The following is a 25417-nucleotide window of genomic DNA, read 5'->3' on the forward strand; positions in this document are numbered from 1 at the left end:
GGCCGGGGGGACAAAAGGGGCAACGACATTAAAGCGCTGCCACGGCAGCTCTTTAAGCAGGGTCCTTAGAGTCAGCGGTACGGGCCAGTACCGGCGGCTACTTTTTACCAGTACACCATACCGGTCTGTACCGCCTTACTTTCACCCCTGCCTAGAGGTCTGCCGCACAGTTCGGGGACCACTGCTCTAGGTGCTTACAAATTGATTAATAGCTTCTTCCAGTATCTTTCTAGGTTCCACAATTTAGGCTGGCTGGTTTATAATTCTCTCTTCCCCCATTTAAGGATAGAGCTGAGAGTATCAACTAATGACTAGCCTCCAGGGGCTGGTGTGTGTGTGTGTGTGTGTTTTAAATGCCAAATATCTCAGGAGTTGGCAACAAATCTATTCTGCTGTGTCATAGGCCTTAGCCTGCTACAAATAATGATGGAGATTCTTCTTTAGCTCAAATGTAGGTTTCAGAGCAGCAACAGAGTTCTAGGTGGGACCAGATTTCTTGCCCTAGTTAAGTGTAAATCCCTGCCAGCTGGTATGGATGGTAAAATGGTAGAATTTCCATCTACTCTCTCTGGGTTAGTGTCTGATGCAAAGTGCTTGTATCTGTCTTCTGCTGTTTGTATTAATGGGCCTGAATTGGAACCTGGATTCCCCACCCCTTAAAAATAAAACCAAAAACCCTCTGGCGAAGTCTGGCTCTGGCCTTCATTACTCAGGGAGACCATTGCTAGGTACTGAATTCCTGACTGTTTTCTATTTGCTGTACGGTGATCTGAACACCTAGACAGGAGAGGGCTGCCATATACATCTATTGTCATTTATTGCTAGTTAAATAGCATCAGGTGACTAATGGAGGAATATCATGAACATATTCTATCTTGGGGGGTGGGAGGGGACCCAAGATTTGTATTTATGCTTAATTAAGAACCCAGAGAGGATGCTCGGTGCAATCTGAATCGTGATGCTGCCTGTGGTCTGTCTGCCCCAGGGAGCTTACAGTAATCAGCCACGTGGCGTGCAGGGTGCCTTTGAGGAATGGCGACAATATCAAAGCAGGTGCATCAGACTTGATCCTGCCTGCACACCCCAAACTCCCACTGAAGTCAATGGGAGCTTGGCATGCAAGATCAAGTCATAACTATTGGGTTTTAAGTGAAACTCCCTATTGATTTCCATGTGGTATTCTGCTTGAAACTCATTGAGGGAGACAGTTCCTGGGGGGGGAGGGGGGGCTTTTTAAAAAAATGTCTTTACCTCTCTACAGCTGTATTGGAGAACAGCTTTTTTTTTTAAAAGGGTGCACACAAGTGTCAAGGCCTGCTTCCTTGCTCACAAATAGAGGGGTAAATTGGGGTTTAAAATCCATTGACATGATGAATGGCATTTCACTGGTCTGAGAGAGATCAAAATCAGGGCCATAAAGTAACTTTTTATTCCAAAGAATTCTGAAGTCTTATTTAAAGTTCTATCCACGTGTCTGATGCAGCCACTTCTGGGGTGCAGGGCACCAGCCAGCTGGCATGCAGCACACTGCCCAAAGGCAGCTGGGTAGGTAACCCTTGCCTGGGGCACTGGACCAAATCTTTAATGTTTATGCATAGCATAATGGGCCTTGGCTTTCAAGTCTCCTCTACGAGAATCCTCCACAGTAAACATAACGGGATTCAGTTTCTCATCTAACTCAGGAAGGCAACAAGATGAGTTGGCTTAGTGGGGAATTGAACTTGTGGCTCTAAAGAGTCAAGGTAGCTTCTAACCAGAGGCGTTGCACACTCAGCCCTCCTTACCAGATTTATACTGAACTGATTCCCACTGGTCTTTCCCCCTTTGTCAGGAAGGACACTTGTGTTGGCAGGATGCTCTGTGTCTCATTTCCTGCAATTGATTCCTTCCTTAGGTTAATCTCCATTTTATAATCTAATTGTCCTTAACAAGGAACTGGGGAGGAAGAGAAATGTGGAGACTGACAGGATTTCTCTGCTATCCTAAGGCTGTTTAGTTTCAGGCGTCTTATCTTCAATTGTGTTTGTTCTTATCAAAAGCCTATTCCAGCCCTGCATGAAAAGGACCAGTGATAACCTTTTGTTCTATACTTCCATAATGGTGCAAGCAGAGTTTACAAAGGATCCGGGTGCAACACTGTTATCAGACTGAATTGGCTGAACAATTCTGACCTTGTGCTGGCTCCTCATCGTGCTGCCCAACTAACAGCTGTTAGGTTTGGTCTCTGTAAAAGGAAGGTGACCCCATTTCACTCCCATACCTGTACATTACAGCTAATATGTGAACACGCGCGTAGTGTGAAATCTCGTGTGAAATGTAGACCATTTTAAATTACTTGCCCACTTTGAACATGTACATTTTGTTGGCTTTTGGATTGTTTAGATTACTTTGTCATATGCACCATGTGCCGGCTCTCGTGATTTTTATCATAAGTCTCGCGATATGTAGTGCATTTCTTAAAGCTCCAGGTCCTGGAGCCATGTGGTTGCTGAGAATCTTAGTTCGTAAAATAATCATCAGAATTAATAAAGCTAAGTGGCTAGCCTACATAGTTCCAGATAAAAGCTTGAAAATGTGTCTTCAAGGGCTCAAAACCCAGCAGGCAAATAACCCCCCTAACAAGTATTATTGTGTGTTTGTTTTTAAATGTCATGATTTTGTGGAACGCAACTCATGACTTTGTTTTCTTCGGGCTTGGCTATTGGTTTTTAAGCAGAACTTCCTGTTGATTTCAATAGGGAATTCTGAAAACCCGCTGTGGGATGCAGTCCCGTGTGGTTTTTAATCATTATTGCTGTTGCATCTTGCAGTATTAAATCATATTTTCATGTTTTTCTGGTTTCAGCTGTAATGCTGTATGATTAGGTTCTTGTGTTGGGACAAGGGAAATAGATATGTCAATTTCACTTTAACAGTTAGTTACTGACTAGTCAGTTTGCTTCCAGGCTCTGGGATGTGGCATCATGGTGGACCTGTATGGATTTCAGGGGAATATTTAGGATGAGATATTTCAAAGTAATCAAAGAGATTGGGCTGCCCAATTCCCATTCAAATTAATATGAATAGTTTAAAGTGAATATCATGTCCTTACTGGACAGAAATATCCTGTTTCCATTAGAATCACTGAATATGTGTGTGGGAAGACTTGGAGATAAAAAGGCATCTACTACTCTAAAGGTTTTTATGGGAAACTTGTTTCTGCAAATTTTGACCTGACTGTCTAAAGTCTCATTCCTGCTAAAATCCAGGAGAGTTTTGCCATTGACTTCACTGGGAGCAGCATCAGCTCAAGCACTTGTGTCTCAAGCACAGAGTTGGACGTAATTTGTCTGGATGCAAGTCTGTCTTGAAATAGTCTCTCCTGAGCATATGTGTGTGAATGGGGAATTAAAGTGTGATCCATTTCTTTAGCGGCGTGGAGCATCCCAAACCTGTCTGGTTTGGAAGGCTGAGTTGAATGATGTGATGCTGTTTTTGCCCCTTCTGGCACTTGCCACCGGTCAGTTCTGTATTACAGACTTCTGTCAGACATAGCTGTGTTGGCCAGGGGTGTGATGAGGTGCAATCCCTGACTGACATACCTGTACCAGCAAAAGCCCTCAGTGTAGACACAGTTGTAGTGGCAAAGCTGTGCGGTTTTGCTGTTATAAGCTGCATCCCCACTAGGAATGCTTTGCCAGTGTAGTATACCGGGATAGCTGTGCTGACAAGACCTTCCAAGGGTAGACCTGGCCCCAGGCTGCATATTTGGTGTTGATTTGACTAATCCTTATTAAACATTGGCCTGGGCAGATGAGACCTGGGGTGTGCAGGTCTTTGGATTCACAGGCTGGGGACTGGAGTCTTGAATGGAAAGATTTATTTACAGATGACGACAAAAAACTTTGCTGAACGGCCCTGAATCAAGGTCAGATGCCCGCTCCAGTCCAGCAGCCCTGCTTGGTTAGATGAGACATGCCTTTTCCTAGAGCTCTCAGCCAGCCCTCTGACTTCCGACTTCTGGACATGTGTGGGGCCCTCTTCTTGTCCAGGCACTCTTGCTTTAGGGTTTCTCTCAATACGTGTGTCACTAGCACTTCGAGATGCTTGCAGGTCTGTACAGAGACCAGAAGAGATGATAGCTAGGCCTTGGAAAGGACAGACCCCTGTGCCAAAGTGATGGCTTGGCTGGGTCGTATCAGGTTGAGTCTCGTGTGCCTAGCGTTTCATGCCTCCAGTTTTTGTTCTGCTTATCCTAGAACCCTGCGGTGGTGGTGAAGAGATGGAACTCAAGTGTAGTACCTGCAAAGCAGAAGATGTGCTGGAAGCCACAGCTGACAATACTTAGCCCTTGCTGACCATGGGTGTGCGAGGCAAACCCGCAGCCCAATCAGGGCTGCTCCCTCAGCTGCCCCTCCAGCAGAGCTGCGGTGAGTCACCGCAACAACCCAATTGCACTCGCTCACCCTTCCCGCAGAGCCTGCAGTGACTCAGTCATTGGTCACACGGCAGCAGCCTGTCCCAGAGTAGCGCCTGGGTCAGATGACCTGCTCCCCCCCCATCCCCCCAGGTATTTCTCCAACCCTGCCAGAGCTGCAGATCAGTCTGTGCAACAGCACCACCTGACCAGGAACCCTCCTGCAGCCTCGCGGTGTGTCAGGCGTTCAAGCCCTACTCTGACCTTGCTCCAGCCTTGCCTCCACTTCCTGACCTTCCTGACTACTCGGCTTTGACCTTTGGCCTGGACCTGGATCCCAGCTACGGTACTGATTCTGGCTCATCTGTGGACTCTGATCTCAGTTCTGACCCCTGGATCTCAATTGCAGCACCACCCTGGGCCCCGTCCCGTCCCTACATCCGGCTTCGACCTCTTCTCCAATTAGTAGGGTGCAGCTGAACACTAACTGCAGGTAAAACCAAAGACTAAATTTCATTTAGCATTGGTTCGGAAACGGAGGTTAAAACGGGCTTTTGAAAAGCTTGTGTGGAACAGCCATGACATGCTGTAGCGCCATCCTTCCCCACCCCACTGGTGCTACCTGGTCACGTCCTGTCTTGGGCAGGCCGTGAGCTGGACTGCAAGCTCTTTGGGGTAGACTGTGTTGGAAAGGGTCCTGTTCATCTCTGGGCATTGCATTAATCGCGGACAAAGGCGATGCTGCGGTTCCTGACCCCTGGGCCATGCTGTCCTGCAGTTGAACTGACTTTCCAGTATTACTTTCCTTTCACCTCTTTTTGCTCATTCTTCCTGATCTATCGCCCTGCAGCCTTCTCAGCTGGAGCTGCCGAGCAAGCCAGAGCCTGCAGCCTGAATCGGAGCTGCTGGCTCTAAACACACCAGGGTTTTGGAAAGGTCACAGGTAACCTTTCTCCTGGTAAATCCTGATCCTCATGAGGAGGTGAAATCCCTCCTGGAATTTGGGAATTGGCAGCGTGGGGAGAGCAGGTATTGGGTGACACTGCCGACTGATGCCAGCAGCATAGAGCCCCGAGACCGCTTGCTCCCTTTTGAGAGTGTTCATTGGTTCAGCTGGAGGATAGGTCTCTGGAGGTACAGTGGGGCTGGGCTGATGGTGAAGGCGAAGTATCCAGCACCGGGTCTGTGCCTTCTGCTCTACCCAGTCCCTCACCGCAGATGCGTCTGTTGTCCTGCACACTCAGTCCCTGCCTTTTGCCAGCGTGGATCTCATGCCTGTGCCCGGAAACTATCCTCCGGCCGCTGTGCCTTTCCTGGGACCCCACCAGCCACATAACTGGAACTTGATCTCTGCCTCATGTCAGAGCTAGGATGGGAGGGCGCCATCAGCCCTGTGGTGCCGGGCACATGGCTTGAAAATTCCAGGTTCGGCTCCGGCTTGGGTGGGGTGGAGGGAACTTTTTTGTTGTTAAACAAAAATCCTCCTTATGTTCATGTTGTGAGAAGAGCTGGGGGCGGTGTGGAGAACAAAGACATGTCCTCCCCGTCCTCCCCCCAGTGCGGAGTGAGCGGGTGTCGGAAGCAGCCTGGGTGGAGCCTGGTATCACACGTGCTGGATAGCTTATTGCATCTATAGCATTTGTTCTTGCTATCGCTGTGTCGCATGGCCTGGCCGCTCAGAACTGTACGGTCACAGCAGGCTAGGACTCGCTGATCCTCCCTCTCCCCAAACAAAGTTCTCTACCCACCTCAGCGAAGGAGACTCGCCATTTGCTGCTAGCAGTATAGGGCTAATGGCACACAGCTGAGCACTTTTAATCCCATCCAGTAGAGGGCAGTGGTGTGTGTACACACAAACCTTTAGTGGGTGTGGTTGTGTTTAAATCCCGCGTGCTGTTAGGTCAGGCATCTCTCAAATTGTAGTGGCTCGATCTTCTGAACAGCACGGCGCCTGAAGGCGGTGATGCTGAGCAGTGGCAGCTTGCTCCATGAGCAGGGTGCTGCACTGCATGCCCACCCGTGAGCGGTCTGCCAGCTAGAGAAGCCGATGCCTCTGATCCTGAACTCCTCTGAGTCACCATCGCAATACAGCGTCATGCTCCAAACACAACCTGGCTCTCTGAGCAGGGGATCCCATCAGCTCCTCTCTGCCGGCTGGGGCGTCTGCTCTTCAGTAAAACTTTCCTAGTTCAAAGACCTGCCCCCTCTCCCTGCTGCCCATGCATGCTCTGGGCGTGCTGCTGGCAGTGTGAGTCATTGCTTTCCCTGAAGTTCTGGTTTTTCTAGACAGATCACGATTCCTGTCTAAAAATACCTTGAACAGCCGGATCACAGAGGAGGGAGAGGCTCACTACTCCGGGAACCGCGCTCTTCCTCCTCTGTGCCACATGTCGTCACCAAGTGAACAGCTGTACCTGGAGGATGGGGAAAGCCACTGCCCTGCTGGCGTTTCAGACCAGAGCACTGGGGAGCTTGTGGCGCAGTGCCTGTCTTTACGGGGATGCGTGAGGAATGGCATTCCCCTGCTTTCAGGTGTCCTGAATGTAACAGCAAAGCTGGACGGGCTCGCTGTTGGCCAGCACATTGCCTGACTGAGAACAGAATTCAAAGTGACTGGCCATGACAGCTGATGCAGTGGGTGGGTCCTTAGAGCTGGCCATGGGTTGGCTTTCAAGCCTCCCCAAGCTCTCCTTACTGGTAAGAGACACACAGAGGGTCTCCAATCACTATTAAAAACTAAGTGTACACCTCCCGCCCGTTTCCAAAGTGGGTGAGTCCCCTTATCCCCCACTTGCCCATGGAGAAACCTAGGCACAGAGGAAGTGATTTGCTCAAAGCCACAGAGGAAGCCTGACTGGGTGGATAAAAATCAATGATTTAAAAAAAAAAAATCAGTTTTTTTTTTTTATTTAAATCGGATTTTTTTTGATAGGTTTTCCCTCAAAAGGCACTTTATCTAAATATTGTTTTAATAAAGATACATTATAGCTCAAAGATATCTCATCATGGAATAGGGATTATAAATTCTAATCCTGTAGTATGAGACAATATATTAATGTAATGTTTAAGAAAAGTTTTGTAAATGAGTTCCAATAGTTCATGGATTAGGGACCCAATTTTATGGGGTTCCACTGGCTTCTGTATAGATTATTTAGGTTAATCTTTCTATCTACCCTATGGGACTCAGTGCTCAGTCTACATGATACCATCAGAGATGCTTAGTTTTGCAGTTCTCAAACAGTGGATATGTCTCTCCGGAGGTAACATGCTTGTTAACAGCAAAAATGTTTTTAAATAAATAAATAATATATAGAGGTGAGAAATAACAGACCTCAACCCTATTGTCCCTCTGCAAATTTGTGTACACGGTGTCAATCTCTTACCTCTCTATAAAAGTGCAAAGTTTCAAAAAGTTCAATTAATAGAAGATTGTTGGGGGTGGAATAGATCTGGACAAGGAGAAGAAGTCGAGATAAATGTGAGAAGCAAGGGACATATGCTTTTTTGTTAAAATATTATATGTTTGCTGTTGAAGAAAAAAAATCCAGATTACTCAACGTTGTTGTTTTTAGTTAAATAAAACAATTTAAATGTCTGTTTGGTGATGTTCTCCTCCTAATACAGCATGGCAAGAAAATCCTCCAAATATTAATGATTAACCTGTTGAATTGGAGATAGTTCACCTCCCAGTGACTTCATAAATATCTGCTTCAATTACCTTTGGTAAACGAAATCACTAAACAATCATTCATTTTCTGATATAGCTGTAAAACTAATCTGAAAAGTTTTCAAAACAAGTCACTGTTTAAAAATGTATAGTGTGTACCTTCTAAAAATGAAACCTACACCTATCTAAGTTGTGAAGAATATGTGTTAAGGTTATAACAACCAACAAGAATGCACTTTTATGTAGAAAACCATGATTAAATCGAGTCTTCCTGAATAGACACCCTGCTGTATTAGGGGGCAGAACTGTCTAGTTACAGTGGGGGAGGCACGGGGAAACTAAGTGACTTGCCCAAGGTGTTGCAAGAAGTTTGTGGCAGAGCAGGGAATTGAACCTGGGTCTTCCAAGCCCCAGGCTAGTGCCCTGGCCACTGGACTATCCATTCCAGACTCTGCTGCTCTCTCCTTCTGGCACTTTGGAAATCACTCATGCTCTGTGCCTCGGTTTCCCCAGTTGTAAAACAAGACTAATACCCATTTATGTAAAGAGATGCAAGGCTGGGATTTTCAAAGCAGCCTAAGGGAATTAGGCCCCAGTTCCTAACCCCCTTAGGCTGCTTTGAAAGTAAAACATGCTTACTATTACTACCTGAAAGCCATTGCCCTGCGGTGGACAAAAGGGGGCTAGAAGGAGAATGGCAGGGAAGGTATATTTCCATTCTGTGCCCCCTGAGAATTAACGTCCATGAAAGGAAACACTTGCTGGCAGGTAGACGCTGAGCCTAAGTGAAGACACACTCTCAATTCATGACATGTCATGTCACCTTAACCCATGATGAATGGCTTGGTTTCAGTACCAAGTGACTACTGTCTCTCTAGTCCTCTTGCCTGATCGGTGTGTAATGTTTCCTCCTTGCAGGATGCTGCACTGTTACTGATTGCGTCCTCCCTGGCACGGATAACAGCTAATCCAAGCCTGGCACACACAGCAGTGGAATTTGCTAGGGAGGATACAAGGGGTAGAACAGGAGGAAAAAGGGGAAAGAAATGAGCAAAATGAAAACTTGGTGGAATAGTTCCCTAGAGATGGTGGGATGCTCTTTCAGTATAAGCTCTCTCTCTACTGGCAAAACTCTTCAAGGACTCTCCTCCTTAGTCTACACTGGAAGACCTCTAGCGACCTTGCAATGCAAATATGATTTACCTGGGAAGCGTTACAGCTACTGCAGTGATGGGCCTTAGAAGAAAAAGGGAAAATGAAATATATGGTAGGAACAAAGTGTTAAGATTTTCAACCACGGTGATGAGCCTCTTCTATCCTCATCCATCAGTTGTCTGCAGGTGTATGCTGTGTTTAGGAGATGCAGGGTTCTGACTAGTGGTTTTTCAGGGAAAGGGGATCAGCACTTTGAATGGGTTACTCCAGAATGAATAGGGGGCTTGGAAATGGCAATACCAGCTGGGAAGAGCCAGGACCGGCTCCAGCGTTTTTGCCACCCCAAGCGGTGGGAAGCCGCGATCGCAATTGTGATCGGCGGCACTCCGGCAGCAGCTCCACCGCGCCGCTTTCTTCTTCGGGAATTCGGTGGCAGGTGCTTCCCTCTGAGAGGGGCCCGCTGCCGAACAGCCCGACATGCCACCCCTTCCCCTTGGCCGCCCCAAGCACCTGCTTGCTGGGCTGGTGCCTGGAGCCGGCCCTGGGAAGAGCTCATAATGCAAACTATGTAGTTTGGATCCCAACTTCTTCTGGGATAGGGATGGGGATGGTGTCTTCAGAGCAAGGGGGTTGGCTTGAGTAGGCCTGCTGGGAGCTGGTGTGAATTAGCAAGCCTCGTCCCTAGGTCCATGGGCACATAACCTCCTCTGAAATCTGGTTTTTAAATCCGCTCTAATTGGTTAATATTCCTGCAGCACTTGGAAGATGTCAAGTGCTAACTAAGTATTCTATATATCGCATTGCACAGCTGTTAGTCTGGGATCAGACTGAAATTAGGGCCAGTGTGTTAGGAAGTGTGACCTAGAACTCACAGAAGGAGATTGGAAGGTGCGGTGAATGTGAGAATTTGGAGGGACAGGGATCATTGATGTCCAAAGGCCCAGGTTTGCAGCTGTGGAGGCTGCATGCCCACTATTGTGGAACTGTGTGACTCTTCGGGGTCTGGCACACCGAGTTTTTTTTCTTTCAGATTTTTTCAGTTCGAACAAAAAATAAAATAAAAAATCAATGATTCTCTCAACTGTAATTGTGGGCACTCTAGGATCCTTTGGTATTATGGACATTACTCTTATATTGCAGAACAAGAACAAATCTAGCAGAATACCAGTGTGAATTCCTTCGTTACAAAATCTCTGCATTTTTCAGGGGAGGAAAAAAATGTGGGTGTAGATGGATTGGTTTGTGGGGGCTCTTTTTTGGACTAACTTGCTTTGGTCTTGTTGACGTTAGTTGCGTGTGTGGCCTCTTTCTTCCCGTTGAGTCATCGGGGCTGCTAAGGAGGAGAAATTGTAGTTTTCTGCCTCTGCCAAAAGGGCTGAAGCGCTGTGTGTAGGTTAAAATGACAGATGGCCTCCTGTCTCGAGAGTGGTGTGAAGGGAGAATAGGGCTCCGTGCCACTCCAAGCTACCCAATGATTGACATGACTCCCCACCAATGGCAGACAAATCCACCTGTAGCGCATCTAGCAGAACTTTTTTATCCTGTAGTTAAAAGCTGAGTCGTGGGAGTAGAGTCAACGAATCAGGTCAAATGAAACCAGCCCACAGATTATGCAATAGCTAGGGAGGACTTGTGGTGGGATGGGCAGAGAGCTATAAAGCAAAGACTGGAACAGGAGAATCTGCTTCCAGCGTCTGAGAACTGAATGTATTTGGTGAATGATTTTAGGCCCCCTGTTTTACTTTGTAAAGCTGAATCTTCGGGGTTTTTCGTTGATCGTTGCATGGGAACATAGCAGCTGGTGGAAGGTGCCACATTAACAGCCCCGGAGACTGAAGGCTCCTGTTTAACCACAGAGCGCTTATGGCACAAGGCGCAGCAATGCAAACTGCTCCCTCTGCCCCTTACTGTTCTGTCCTCTCCCTGGGCTGAGAGGGTGACGGGCCAGGAATGCTGATGGAACCTGGTTCCCTGCATGCCATTAGAGAACATGTCACTGGGCCACCTGCAGTCGTGGTCCTTTAACCGCCTGCCCTGCGGGAAGGGAAGGTCTTTTTTACAGCAACTCAGGGCTGATCTACACTACACAGCTAGATCGACATAAGGCAGCTTGCGTTGACCTAATTATGTCAGTGTCCACCCTACAGCCTTCCTCCCGCCGATGTAAGTACCCTAATATACGGACAGCATAACTCCACCTCCACGAGAGGCGTAGGGCTTATGTCGGTGTAGTTAGGGCAATGCAGTGTTTGTGTAGACACTGCTTCCCTTCCGTCGGCTGTCTTGTCAATTTCACAGCTCAGGCAGCTAGATCCTACCTGCCCCCTGCTCCCCTGGAGAGCTGAGCGGCTGGATCCTGTTCCTGCTGGAGTGAGGTGCCTCAAGTGGCTTTCCCCACTCAGTGCGGGGGAGCCCATGAGGCAGCCAGGGAGTTGCCAGCGGAGCTGAGAGACAGGGCTCTCATCTCCCCACACTGCCCTTCTTCGATCGGCGGAAGCGCTTTCTAGTGTAGACATACCCTCGGTGTTGTTCAGTGGAATTCACCTTGCAGGACAGGTGGAATATGAGAAGGCTCGGACTAGCAGCACCTTGTTTTTCTGAACAAAAACATGAGCGTTGTCTTTCCCTCTCTAGTAGCAGAGAGGAGCGGCTCGCTCTGTTTAATCAGCTTGTGAGAGGTGTGAAGGGAATAGAATTCAAACCTGCAAAGTTGTCCCCTGGTGACAGCTGTGGCTGGGGCTCTTGCAGCCATTGGAGATGCCAGGAGTGCTCTTCTCTCCCAAAGAGCGGTGATGTCGGGATGGTTAGTTTAAAATAAGACTCTTACGTGCAGTTTTCAGAGTAGCAGCCGTGTTAGTCTGTATCCGCAAAAAGAACAGGAGTACTTGTGGCACCTTAGAGACTAACAAATTTATTGTAGCATACGCTTTCGTGGGCTACAGCATCCGATGAAGTGGGCTGTAGCCCACAAAAGCTTATGCTACAATAAATTTGTTAGTCTCTAAGATGCCACAAGTACTCCCGTTCTTTTTACATGCAGTTGTGGCTGTTGGGGTTATACTGGAGCTGGAGGGGAGGGGACCTCATAAGGGTCATGGCTGGATTCGGAGAAGCATCTGGACAACCTCATTCTATTCTGAACCTCTTGGTCAGCACAACTGGGCTGGAAGCCTCCCAGGAAGGATGTTTCCTAGGGGATTGCGAGAACATTTGGGAGTGTGGCGAGCACCGCATTGCCATCCCAAAGCAGTCAAAGCACATGAATCAAGTTCCAAACACCCATGGGATTGGCTCAGAGATGATATATTTTTTTTGCTTTTAAATGCTACACTGGAGGCTTTTTATTTTCTTTCTGCTTCCGGAGTCTTCAGGGTTTGCATTTTCAAGCTTTTCTCTGTTACCATGAAGCTACACCATTATTTATTCCTTTATTTCAAAGGAAAGCTGAGATTCTGCGGGGATAACGTGGCATCAGGAGCCGGGGTTTTAAGAAAAGCAACTGCTATAATGAATGATGATAAAATCAGGAGAGTTGGCAATTCTATGAAAATGACCTGGATGGAGGTATTTTCTGGCCAGTTATTGATACGGAGGAGAAATTTGTCAGAACCTCCAAGAACCTTCGGTTCCAATTGATTTCTGTTTGTCCATCCTGATTAATGTGCACAGTAAATTGGTCCATTTGTGCAATATTTCGGTTTCATGGCGATCAGTCTGTCCTTTCTTCTGTTGCACCCAGCCTCACGGGAATTACATGCTGTCTAGGCAAAGTAGGTCTGTATGGTGTGGGCCATCATGGACTTCATGGTGGCTCTGCTCTTCTCCCTTTTTTGGTGGACAGCCCATCTGATTATCAAGTCACAGCTGTACACAGTGGTATTACAAACGCTCCACAAAGTCAGCTGATGAAGAGACAACCAAGGGTGCTAGCAGCCATCTTAATAGATCCGGCTCTCTCAGGGCTTTATGGTAACGATGTGCATCTGAGTCTTGGACTAATTAATTCTGCCAATAACTTGAAAGAGCTGATGAAAACACTGTGTTCCTTTCGTATCCAGGGCCTTTCAATGACCATTTTAATAGTTACTTACAAAGGGTTACATTTACACAGGGCTTGGCAAATCGTCAGTAGAATGTGTTCTGTCCTGGACAGCTTGGGATAAAAGGCCTGAGGCCATGGCTTGGTAAAGAGGGTTAGGAGAGGTTATTGGGGAAGAGGGCACGGTAGGAAGTATTTCTGGAATTATGGGAGTGTTAGGGGAGAGGGCTGGGCTCAGCAGCAGATAGGAAGTCGGAGACCATTCTAAATTTGGGGGCCGGGGGGAAATAAGGGAAGGTGCAAAGATGAGAATAAGCGAAGGAAGCAGTGCAGAGCTTTGCAAGCACTAGGGCAAATAGCCGGGGAGAGCAGATACATGGATCAGGTAGGAGGCGACTGAGTCGGTCCTCACCCTAAAGGGTCCTTGGATTTGTTGTGAGGAGCCTTGAGGAGAGGCGACATGGCCAAGATGAAGGGGATGGCAAGGTGAGCTGGGCAGCAGTTAGGGACAGGCTGGAGTAGGCTGCAGTGCTCGAGGGGAGAGATGGCCCAGACTCACTTGTTACTAGGCGCATTTCAAGCTGAAGGGTCCCAGAGCGCTTCACAAATTGCACCCCGTCAGCACAGAAATGCAGCCACCTCGGGATGAGAAGGGGGGCAGCCAGCATGCTATAGGGGAGCAGAAACGTGGCCAGTGAACTGGGGCTCTGAACCCCTGCTCTCATGAGGAGTGCCCTGGGGTTTTTAATCTCCCTTCCTAGCAGGTAGGCCTTGGTGGCGTCAGAGGCTCAGAAAGGCATGGTGAACTGTATGAAGCTCTGGATACAGGGCAAGATGAAGGGCTGCGTTAGCCCAGGTGGGATTCGAACCCCTTTTAGTAGGATGTGTCTAGACTGCAGGGCTGATGCTAAGAACTCTGCCACGCCCTTTGGATGGTGCATAAAACAGGAAATACCGCAAGTGTAAAACGAGACACCCTCTTGTGTCAATGTGTGAGTGTACAGAGTGTGTGCAACCACAGTTCATACCAAGGCTGGCGACAGGGCCGGTGCTAGGAAGTTTTGCGCCCTAGGCGAAACTTCCACCTTGCGCCCCCCCCCAGCCCTGCAGCAGCTCTACGCCCTGAGGCACCCCCCCCCCCCGCAGCAGCTTCCCCCCCCCTGCCCTGAGGCGCCCCCACCGTGGCAGCCCCCCCCCCGGGGAGCCGTGCGGCAGCTCCCCACCCCAGCTCACCTCTGCTCCGCCTCCTCCCCGAGCATGCCGCCCCCGCGCTAATTCTCCTCCCCTCCCAGGCTTGCGGCGCCAAACAGCTGATTGGCGCCGGAAGCCTGGGAGGCGAGAGAAGTGGAGCAGCGACGGCGCGCTCGGGGAGGGGGCGTAGCAGAGGTGAGCTGGGGTGGGGAGCCCTGCGGTAGCTCGCACCCCCCCCCCCGGCAGCTCCCCGACCCCGCTCTAATTCTCCTCCCCTCCCAGGCTTGCGGCGCCAAACAGCTGATTGGCGCTGCAAGCCTGGGAGGCGGGAGAAGTGGAGCAGCAACCGCACGCTTGGGGAGGGGGCATAGGAATGATGTAAAAAAAAATTGGGGGCACCGCTTTTTGGCGCCCCCAAATCTTGGCGCCCTAGGCAACCGCCTAGTTTGCCTAAATGGTAGCACCAGTCCTGGCTGGCGAGAAACAGAAGCGAATGCAGACTATATCGCACGCTTGCTCCTTCCTCTTTGCCCCTCTTTCCGTGATCTGGGAAGGAAATGCACAGGCTGTTTCTGGGTCCCTCCCTGGCCTGGCTGAGTTTGCTCCTTGCAGGTACGTGGGAGGGGTGAGGCGAGCTGGAGGCGGGGCAAGGGTTGTGAGAAAGTGAAACTCCCGTGTGTGTTCCTGAAACCCTCCCAGTATGTGGCAGTGAGTTCCTCAGCCCCTCCCTGCAGCCTCTGGGTTTCTGTCTATTCATGCTGCAGCTGAGTCAGGCCCCTGAGCTCTCCTTTCTACTCCTTGACCCTGCTCTGGCGTGCATTTGTGTGGCGTTCGTGTGGCGTTCCCTCGGTAAGTGTGAAAACCACAGGTGCTCTTAGCCATGAGGGGAGGGGTGCTGCCCATAGATTTGACTCTATTAAAGCTAGCACTCAAACGCTCTGCTTAGACGTAGACTGGCAAACTTCACAGCTTGACTCTTGGTGACCTGTTCTTGAGCAGGATGTCCCTGTATGAACATCCGACAGTCAAGTGTCAGAAACAGTGATATCTAATGGTTAGAGCGAGGAGACCCTTGGCTCAACTCCCAGCCTTGCCACTGCCTGACAAGTCACTTTGCCCCTTGGTGCCTCAGTTTCCCCAGCTATGAGAGGTTAATACTTGCTTACCCTTGTACTTAAGGGCATATCTACACTAGCACATTTTGCTACTAGTAGTGCTCCTCTACTATTCTATATCTGCTGTTATACTGCCCTCATCACCCTGATATCCTAGCACCTTTCAGCTGTGAGTAACTAAAATCTATTGTGTGCTCTGTTGCGCCTCTGTTCCTCTCCCCAGGGGGAGAACTGTACGTGCTGTGGAGTGTTTTGTTTGGGGTTTGTTTATGTCCATGCTGCTCTGCGTTTGTTAGAGACGGCAGGTCAAAGTCCTGTGCTTGGAACTGGAAGCAGGAGGCGGGGAGGTTTGGGATGGTTCTTAGTGCCCGTGGGAGATTGTTCTGCAGTCTCAGCCAGGCCCCTGAGAAAACTCTGTCTCCTGCACGGGCTGGTGGTGATTTATGGCAAGGCTGGAAGCTGGAGTGGAGACAGGACCAGGGAGCTCTGACCTCCTGCTACCCTGCGAATTATGGTGCAGCCTGCTGGTGTGGACAGAGCCCAAGCTCCATGTGGTGCCCACATCCTGATGGAGTATCTTTGTCCACTGTCTTTCTGTGCTCTCTAGATCCGTGTGCTCCTTCATGCTCTCCCAGTGTCCCACATGAGAGTTCTTGGTTTTATGCTACTGAAACTAATGGCATGAGCTTCTCTCTGAACCTAGTACATTTTGCATGTCAGTAGCCTCTTTCAACCAAGAATTTCAAAGCACTTTACAAACCTCTCTCTCTAAACCTCACAACGCTCTTGTAATGATCCCATTTCCAGGTGAGTTTAAGTAACTTGCTAAAGTCACTAAGCAAGCTGGAGACGGAATCCTACATCCTAGTTCCCTATGATAACCACTAGTCTCACTTCCTTCCATACGCCCCCCTGGTCTCCTCTCTTTAAGCAGTCACAGCTCCTGACTGGCGTGTTCACACACTTGATCTGTTTTCACTTTTGATTTCCTTTAATTGGATCGACTTACCTTTTGTGAATTCAGGAGCTGCTTGAATTCGGGTTGCAGAAGCATCTTGACTTTCCTGCTCCCAGGAAAGTGTTGCAAGTTATTTAGTTTGGTGTGTGTTGCAATACGCACCCGGCTGCGTGTGGTGCATGCATGTTGCAGAATTGTTTTGAGTAACTTCCTGTTGGTTTCATCAGCTTGAAGACAGTTCTCATAAGGTTATAATGTCGTGATTTGCATATGTGTACCAGGGCCATCTGCTAGGTGGACTGTTGACCTGCTCAGTCTTCTGGCAGAGCTGATCTCATTGGGTAGGCCTGTACCTTGGGACCCAGTCATGTGTGTGTCTGTGTGTTCATTGGCCAACAACTGCGGTGTCTGTGATTCAAGGATCACTTTGATGTTTGCCCTACTGTGAGTTTCTCTGTAATGACGTGTTGAATTATCGTGCAGGGAGTTATTTAACTCTCCTCAGGGGTGGCACCGGAGCCCGTTACTACAGCGAGATGGAGGATCTTGGGGCGAAGGTGCCAAGTGCAGGTTACCAGCACTGATGACGAGCTCTGGGGTGGGATGGGGGCTGAGCTGGGAGAGGGGGGTTATTTTAACCCTGATCAGCAGCGAGGGAGCACTTCCTATGATGGCTCTGGCACCGCCCAGGGGTCATTAGTAAAAAGAGAACAGGATTAGTGGTAACGCTCCATTACATAGAGAGGTCCAATGATTTAGATTACTGCATAATATTTTTCTACACAGAAGCTCGCTGTTGTAATGATTATTGTATTGTCTGATCTTTATGTGGCTAGAATTGTCAACCCGTTCAAACTTCCTGAATAAAGACATTGGTTAATAAATAAATCCGAGGACAGGGTCTTTGTGCTTCATGTTCATCCTAGTTCCCTGTGATGACCACTAGTCCCACTTCCTTCCATATGAGGGGAAGCAGGACTAGAACCCACATCTCTAGAGTTCCAGTCCTGTCCCTCTGCACCGAGAAGCCCTGGCACCAGGGCGTGGTGTGCCTGTAGCAGTGAGCTTTCTAACCCTGTGTCCCCTACTCCTCTTCCTAGGACATGAACGGCCTGGAGGAGGGGGTGGAGTTCCTCCCCACCATGAATGCCAAGAAGGTGGAGAAGCGCGGCCCGAAGCGATGGGTGGTGGTGACTACTGTGCTGCTCGTCTTCCTGCTCGTCTCCCTCATTGTCGGCCTCCTGGTGTGGCACTTCAAATGTGAGTGTGGCGCTTCCCTGCCTGGACATGGCAGCTAGACTGGGCGGCTAGGGTGGGCTCGCCCATGGCACCTGACCCCTCCGGATCAGAGGGCTTTAATTCCCGCGAATGAGCTGCCCACAGATGAACGCTGCTGCTTTTTTGGGTCCACGGGCCCCATTGTATTGTCTCTGCACAAACACCAAAGTAAGATTCAGTCCCTGCTCTGCAGAGCTTGCAATTGAAGTGCCATGTAAAAGCTGGCGGCCGTCTCTCTGCTTAGTGTGGATTATGTGGCTCAATGGCACTACCTTGGGGGGCAGCTGCAGCAGCCTGTCCTGGCTGGGGTACTCCCCTTGCTGACCAACTCCTGAGGTGCTGTGGGTGAAAGTGGGGCGGCCATTGCGGGGGGCCTCTGGCACTTAAGCATCCCAGTCCCTCCTGTTCCCTGCCTTTGCCACACAGCAGTTGAGTCTCCTCAAGCCAGCAAGACTTTGTCTGATTTCGGTGGCAGGGGGTGGCAAGTCGCCTGAGGTCAGACTAGATGATCTGGTGGTTCCTTCTGGCCTTCAACTCTATGGCTCTATATGTGGTAGTGTAACCCACACACCACCTAGGTGTGTTGTTCTGTCCCATCTAGTCGCACCGAGACCACTTAGAGAGAGTTAATGAGTCTGCTACAGCCTTAGCTAAGAGCCAGTTGGCTTTTAACTCATGCAGTAGAGGCTCATGCACTAAGCTCCAGAGGTCCCAGGTTCGATCCCACCCACTGACAACCGGGGGCTCGTCTGGGATTTCCACTGGGAAGTCTCTGAAGCTTGGGACGTGCTTCCTCAGCTAGGGAGTGTGTGGGTCATGTACTAAGCTCCAGAGGTCCCAGGTTCAGTCCCGCCTGCTGACAACCGGGGTCTGTCTGTGTTTTCCAGTGGTTAGAGTAGGAAGCCAGGACTCCTGGGTTCTCTTCCCAGCTCTGCCCCTGCCCTTTGTAAGCCAAGTTCCCCGCCTTGCTCAGGCTCTCTCGCTCTGATCGCTGCACTGAGATCCTTTCTCTTTCTGCAATGGCATTTTCCAGACCGGAGAGCCCCTGTCCAGAAGGTTTACAATGGCCACCTAGTGATTGTGAATATGAACTTCATTGACGCCTATGAGAACTCCAACTCCACCGAGTTTGCCATGCTCTCCAAGAAGGTGCAGCACACGGTAAGGGACTCGCTGACTCCTCCCCGCGTGGGAGCTGTCCGCTCAGCCGTCTTCCCACCCCAGAGCTTGTCATGGGTGTTGGGATTCTGCATGGCAGTCCACTTGGCACTTTCTGCCCTGATGCCTCCCCCTGGCTGCAGTACCGGCCTTCTGTATGTCCACCTGAGCTCAGTGGGCCGAGCTCAGTGCTGTGGAAAGTGTCGCAGATCCAGCTGTGGAGGTATTTCTAGGATGCCAACACCCCTTCCGCTGCCTCCAATCGCTGAAGTATCTGAGCACCTCACGAATGATACTGAAGTTGTCCTCCCATGACTTTGTAGGTGCCTAAATATGGACTCGGGAGCCTGCCTTAGGTTCCCAGGCTTGCAAACTTTGGCTGTGATGTTAGGGGTTGTTTTTAACCTGACTCTATTCTTTTAATACCCAGACCTGCTGGGAATTGAATTGCTCCTGATTTTGTTTAGGTGCTTTTCTGTATATTTAATGTGTTTCTCTTACCTTTTTTTTAAATTTTAGATCGAGGAGATCTATAAAAATAACCGAGACATTGGCCCTTATCACAAGAAGACAGTAATAACTGCATTCAGGTGGGTGCTGCGTCCCTACAGTTGCATCCTGAGCCCATACGTGGGGGCAGGGAGCTGGTACATCCCGGAAATTAGAGGGAGGTAAAAACTTACCTTTCCTGGGGTACCATGGGACAGAGCCACCTCACTGCAGCAATACCTCTTGGTTTTCCCCCATGCACAGGGAGCAGCTGTGAGCTCCCCAGTCGGGCTCCCTTTTATTTTAGATTAAGAGAGTAAGACGGACCCAATGCAATGAGTCGTCTTTGTAACACGCTGCTTCTGAATGGGAGCAGCCCCCAGGGAACGGAACGGTGCGGCACCAGACTGAAATGAAGTGACGTTGGTCTGCCAGGGGCCTCGTCGTGGTATTAAGGGATAGAGACTCTGTGGGTGACTCAGTCTGGCAGGGCCCTTCCGTGAGCAGAGCCCCTGGCAAGGCCATATTCAGCCAGTTTGTTGAGCTCCCCTTCTGCCCCAAGAGCCCTCAGAATCAGGCTGAGCCAGGGGATTTCGGGTGAGAGCAGAGTGCGCTCATTCCCTGCAGCCTCCACCGCTCCTGGGCCTTGAATTCAGAGTGGAATGGGTGCAGAGGAGGACGTCTCGGATGATCCGAGGAATGGAGACCCTACCTTGTGAGAAGAGACTCAGCGCTTGGCTTGTTTAGCCTAGCCAATAGAAGGCTGAGGGGAGATATGCTTGCTCTCTGTAAATACACCAGAGGGATATATACCAGGGAGAGAGAGGAGTTATTTAAGTTAAGTGCCAATGTGGACACAAGAACAAACAGATATAAACTGGCCATCAACCGGTTTAGGCTTGAAATTAGGTGAAGGTTTCTAACCATCAGAGGAGCGAAGTTCTGGAGCAGCCTCCCCAGGGGAGCAGTGGGGGCAAAAAACTGAACTGACTTCAAGACTGAGCTTGATAAGTTTATGGAAGGGCTGGGATGATGGGACTGCCTACGATGGCGGGGAGCCGATCTGCGACTGCTACCAGCAAATAACTCCAGTGGCTGGTGATGGGACACTAGATGGGAAGGCTCTGAGTTACTACAGAGAATTCTTTCCCAGGTGTTTGGCTGGTGGGGTTTGCCCACATGCTCGGTGTCTAACTGATTGCTGTATTTGGGGTCGGGAAGGAATTTCCCTGTGGGTCAGATTGTCAGAGACCCTGGGGCTTTTTCACCTTCCTCTGCAGCGTGGGGCACGGGTCCCTTGCTTGTTTAAACCAGTGTCAATGGTGGATTCTCTGTAACTTGTTTTGAGGACGTGAGTAACTCAGCCAGAGGTTAGGGGTCTATTACAGGAGTGGGTGGGGGAGGTTCTGTGGCCTGCAACGTGCAGGAGGGTCAGACTAGATGATCATGATGGTCCCTGCTGACGTTAAAGTCTGAGAGTCTGAGTCCCCGGATCCCGTCTCCTCCTCCTCCCCCTGGCGTTTGCATGCTGTCAGTAACTTGCCTCCCTTTCCCCCTGCAGTGAAGGCAGCGTGGTTGCCTATTACTGGTCGGAGTTCATCGTCCCGGCATACAGGGCCGAGGCGCTCGACAAGGCCATGGCTGACAAGCAGAGTCTGATCCAAACGGTGGAGTACAAGTCACGGAACCCCGTGCTGCAAGTCAAGTCGATCGTTGCTTTCCGTGAGTCCTAGCTTCGTTCCCCTTCTCTTCTTCCTCGTTGGGCTCTGGGTCAGGTGGGAGGGAACTGCCTGATGGCCCTGGTGATTCTAACTCTGCAGGGTTTCTTTGGGAGGCAGAATAGACCTGTGCTTGGAGGCCTGCAAGCCATCCTAGTCTTAGCTTTGCCACTAGCTCGCTGGGTGTGGGTAGATCTCTTAACGGCTCCATGCCTCAGTTTCCCTGTCTGTACAATGGGGATGACGTTTGCTTACTTTGCCCAGGCTGTGAAGGTTAATGACTGGAAATGGCTTGAGAGTCCTTGGAGGGAAGGCTCTACAAAAGGGAAAAGTGCTAATTTGACAAGCACTGGATGCCTGGGACAGGTGACGTGTTCTAGGTATGGTGCAGGGGAAGCAGCAGTAGCAGCGCTAAGGGACTCTTTGGGGTCGGGGTCGAGCCAGGGAGTGGGATTTTATTTTTTTTTTGGCTCGTGAGAGCTCATCCCCCCTCTGATGGGGGCGACGGGGCTGGGAACCAGGACAGGCTGGCTGGAGACAAAGGAAGATTCCCCAACCCCAGGCAGCTAGTGAGGAACGGCGACTCTTAAGCATGGGAGCTGGAAGCAGGTGGTGCTCATGGGGAAGCCCGGCGCTCTCCCTGCTGCTTCTGGAGAGAGCTGGAGTCCTCCCTCCAGGACGAGATCATAAGAGAACTCTGTACTGTGGCTTGTTTGCTTGGATTCTGAAGCCTCCGGACCTGAGCCCTCTCCCCTATGATCGAAGGCATCTACGCCAGAGCTCTGCTTGTTTTGGGGGCAGAGGACCAGCTTCCCCAGGTCTCACTGTCAGGGAAGATGCTCTTCCCCCCGTCAAATGCAGGCTGGCTGGGTGCTCCCTGCCTAACATCTCAGCAGTGATGTGTTTTTTCTCTTGTAGCTGCTGATTCCAGTATAATGCAGTCACCAGGAGACAGTAAGTGCAACTCTTACTGTTCTTGCCAGCAAATATTGCCCCTGAATTGGAGGGTGGGACTGATTCCTCTTTTCCACTAGGAGCCCCCTGGGTTGAGCTCTAGGAAACTCTTGGATTTGCTGGGAGGGTTTTCATTTGCGGTCAGGAGAAGCCTAGGGATGCTCATGATTCCAAATACGTGACCCCTCACTGGGTCTGACTTCGGGATCCTCTAGTAGGATTAGGTGGGCCTCTCCCAAGTGGCAGGTTTTTCCATAGATAGTGCAACTTTCCTTTTTAGCTAAAGGAAAACCATAACAAGAAAGAACAAAGGTCTGGTCTCCCTGAGAGAGCACAGTGTGTGTGTGTCTCCTCTGTAACAGTCTGCAGAGAGACTAAAGACTAAATCCCCTGTTGGACTCTGCATGCAGGGAGAGTTTTTAGAAATTTAAAGCTGCACGCAGAAAACCAAGTCATCGGAGCTTCCTGGCCTCTTAGCCCACACCTTGGGATTACTGGGGGCCAGATAGAGCGGTGGTGTTGGACCTCGGTGCTTTTCATCTCTTGCGGTTTAAACCAAGAACTACCTGTTTGCGACGTCTATCTGCTTTCCCTTCTGTGATGCCTTTACTGACATCCGGACCTTCTCCCCTGCCCCCCTGCCCTCCTCTCGGCAGATAGCTGCAATTTTGCCCTACACGCCAAGGAAGGCGAAATCACCAGCTTCACTACCCCGGGCTTTCCCAACAGCCCGTACCCGAACAATGCTCGGTGCACGTGGGTCCTGAGGGCCGACGCTGACTCCGTCATCAGCCTGACCTTCAAGACCTTCGACGTGGAGCCCTGCCACGAAGGGAGTGACTTCATCAGGGTCTACAACTCCCTGAGCCCCGTGGAACCCCACACCCTTGTGATGTGAGTGACCTTTCTGGGCTACCTCCTTCCGTGGGGAGATTCGGGGGGTGGGGGGAAGAAAGTGGGGCCCGTCCACAGGCTTCTGAAGGGCGTCAAATGCCGAGGAGTTGTCCCGGGCAGAGCAAGGGGTATAGTTAGGAGTAATGGATTATGCTGTGCCACAGGACTCTTGCGCCGAATAACAAGGGAATTGTCCGACAAGGGATGGTATGATGGGAGAGCCTAATTTTGGCAATTAATTGATCTTTGATTATTAGCAGGTAAATATGCCCAATGGTCTGTGATGGGATGTTAGATGGGGTGGGATCTGAGTTACTACAGAGAATTCTTTCCTGGGTGCTGGCTGGTGAGTCTTGCCCACATGCTCAGGGTTTAGCTGATGGCCATATTTGGGGTCAGGAAGGAATTTCCCTCCAGGGCAGATTGGCAGAGGCCCTGGAGGTTTTTCGCCTTCCTCTGCAGCGTGGGGCACGGGTCACTTGCTGGAGGATTCTCTGCACCTTGAGGTCTTTAAACCACAATTTGAGGACTTCAGTAACTCAGGCATAGGTTAGGAGTTTGTTACAGGAGTGGGTGGGTGAGATTCTGTGGCCTGCGTTGTGCAGGAGGTCAGACTAGATGAACATAATGGTCCCTTCTGACCTTAAAATCTATGAGTCTATGAGACAGCCAGAGCTGCTAGACTGTGGAATTAGCCTCCGAAGGAAAGTGAGTAGGAATCAAGCCCTTTAGGGCAAGGACTGTCTTCCTGTGTGTCTATGCGGCACCCAGCACAATGGGGCTGCCGTCACAACAGAAGTAATCCGATAAATCAGTGGGGTGACGCTGAACTCCAGACTTAACCGGCTGTTGGGGTCGGACCGAATACTAACTGAACAGAGCAAGAATGAATAAATGCAAGACCCGCACGAGAGCAGCAGGGGGTGTGAGCAGAGGGATTGCAAGGAGAAAACTGAGATGGGGAGAGAGCTCTTGAATAAATAGGTCATTTGAAACCTCCTTCCTGGGTGGACTAAGATAATTAATATATAATTAATAATTCACTTATTGTGGAGGCACTTAGGAGTCCCGGTCACGGCAGGCACTGTACGAACACGGAACAAAGAGATGGTCCCAAGCCGATAGAAATAGTCCTTTTTAATGCATATTCCAATGGAAGCAGTTTGTTTTTTCGCCTGCCGAGCTTTCTCATGGCAGAGTTAGCCGACCTGAATATTATCGCCGTAAGCCTCTGCAAGTGAAACTGCCCTCACTGATTTGTTTTTGTCCACGAGGAGGGTAACGCAGCGAATGGACAGTCGTCTGGATTTACAAAACAATCACTTTTAATAACCTTAATGTATTGGCAGCCCAGGCAAAGAAATGTTCACTTAAAACAACTGGGGGGGGGGGACGACTCTCGAGATGTGGCGCAAACTATGAAAAAGTTGAACTGAAAGAAAAACCACTTAGGGTACGTCTATACCCAGCCGCTAGTTCGGCGGCTGGCAATCGAAGTTCTGGGTTCGACTTATCGCGTCTTGTCTGGACGCGATAAGTCGAACCCGGAAGTGCTCGCCGTCGACTGCGGTACTCCAGCTAGACGAGAGGAGTACCGCGGCGTCGACGGGGGAGCCTGCCTGCCGCGTGTGGACCGAGGTAAGATCGAACTAAGGTACTTCGAACTTCAGCTACGTTATTCACGTAGCTGAAGTTGCGTACCTTAGTTCGATTTGGGGGGTTAGTGTAGACCAAGCCTTAGATTGCAAGTTTCTCAGGACGGGGCTTTCGTTTTGTTTGTATAGCCCTGGCACAGTGGAGTCCTGGCCTGTGATTTGGGTCTCCGGGCTGGGCACTGCTGTAATACACATACAATCTATGCAGTGTTGGTCTAGCCTTGTTGGTCCCAGGGTATTAGAGAGACAAGGTGGGGGAGGTAATAGCTTTTATCGGACCAACTTTGGTTGGTGGGAGAGACAAGCTTTCAGGCTTCCACGGAGCTCTTCTTCGCGGCTGGGAAACCTGCTCCGAGTGTCACGCACATAATAGATGCCATGCTGCCTATTCCTGACCACATACGATCCCTGGGGCAATGACAATTGCTCACAAAAAAAGTCTTTCATTTCTTGTCAAGCAGTTTAGCAACCAGGAGGAAGAGACCACTCTGCAGCCCCCAGTAACAGGGTCCCATAGCTCAGGAACCACTGTAATACATGGAGGCAGCATGGCCTAGTGGACCGGGACTCGAGACCTGAGTTCTCTTCCTGGCTCTGCTACTGGCCAGCTAGGTGACCTTGGGCAAGTCATTCCCCCTCCCCCTGCTCTGTTCCTCAGTTTCCCCAGCTGTCAAGTGGGGATTATGATCCGGCCCTCCTTTGTAAAGCACTGTGAGGTCTAATGCAAACTGGATATTATTATATGATTGA

General features: G+C 50.0%; 1 protein-coding gene across 1 annotated transcript in view; it reads left to right on the plus strand.

Moving 5' to 3' along the window:
* Positions 1 to 25417, plus strand: part of ST14 (ST14 transmembrane serine protease matriptase) — a 49875-nt gene that overhangs the window by 8744 nt on the left and 15714 nt on the right. Inside the window, exons 2-7 of the mRNA XM_065417185.1 lie at positions 17622 to 17781; positions 18833 to 18960; positions 19477 to 19547; positions 21008 to 21168; positions 22083 to 22118; positions 22775 to 23012. Coding sequence (XP_065273257.1) covers positions 17622 to 17781; positions 18833 to 18960; positions 19477 to 19547; positions 21008 to 21168; positions 22083 to 22118; positions 22775 to 23012 — 794 coding nt within the window. The remainder of the gene's footprint in view (positions 1 to 17621; positions 17782 to 18832; positions 18961 to 19476; positions 19548 to 21007; positions 21169 to 22082; positions 22119 to 22774; positions 23013 to 25417) is intronic.

The sequence above is a fragment of the Emys orbicularis genome, chromosome 15 (genome assembly GCF_028017835.1).
Source record: "Emys orbicularis isolate rEmyOrb1 chromosome 15, rEmyOrb1.hap1, whole genome shotgun sequence".
Classification (NCBI taxonomy): domain Eukaryota; kingdom Metazoa; phylum Chordata; order Testudines; family Emydidae; genus Emys; species Emys orbicularis.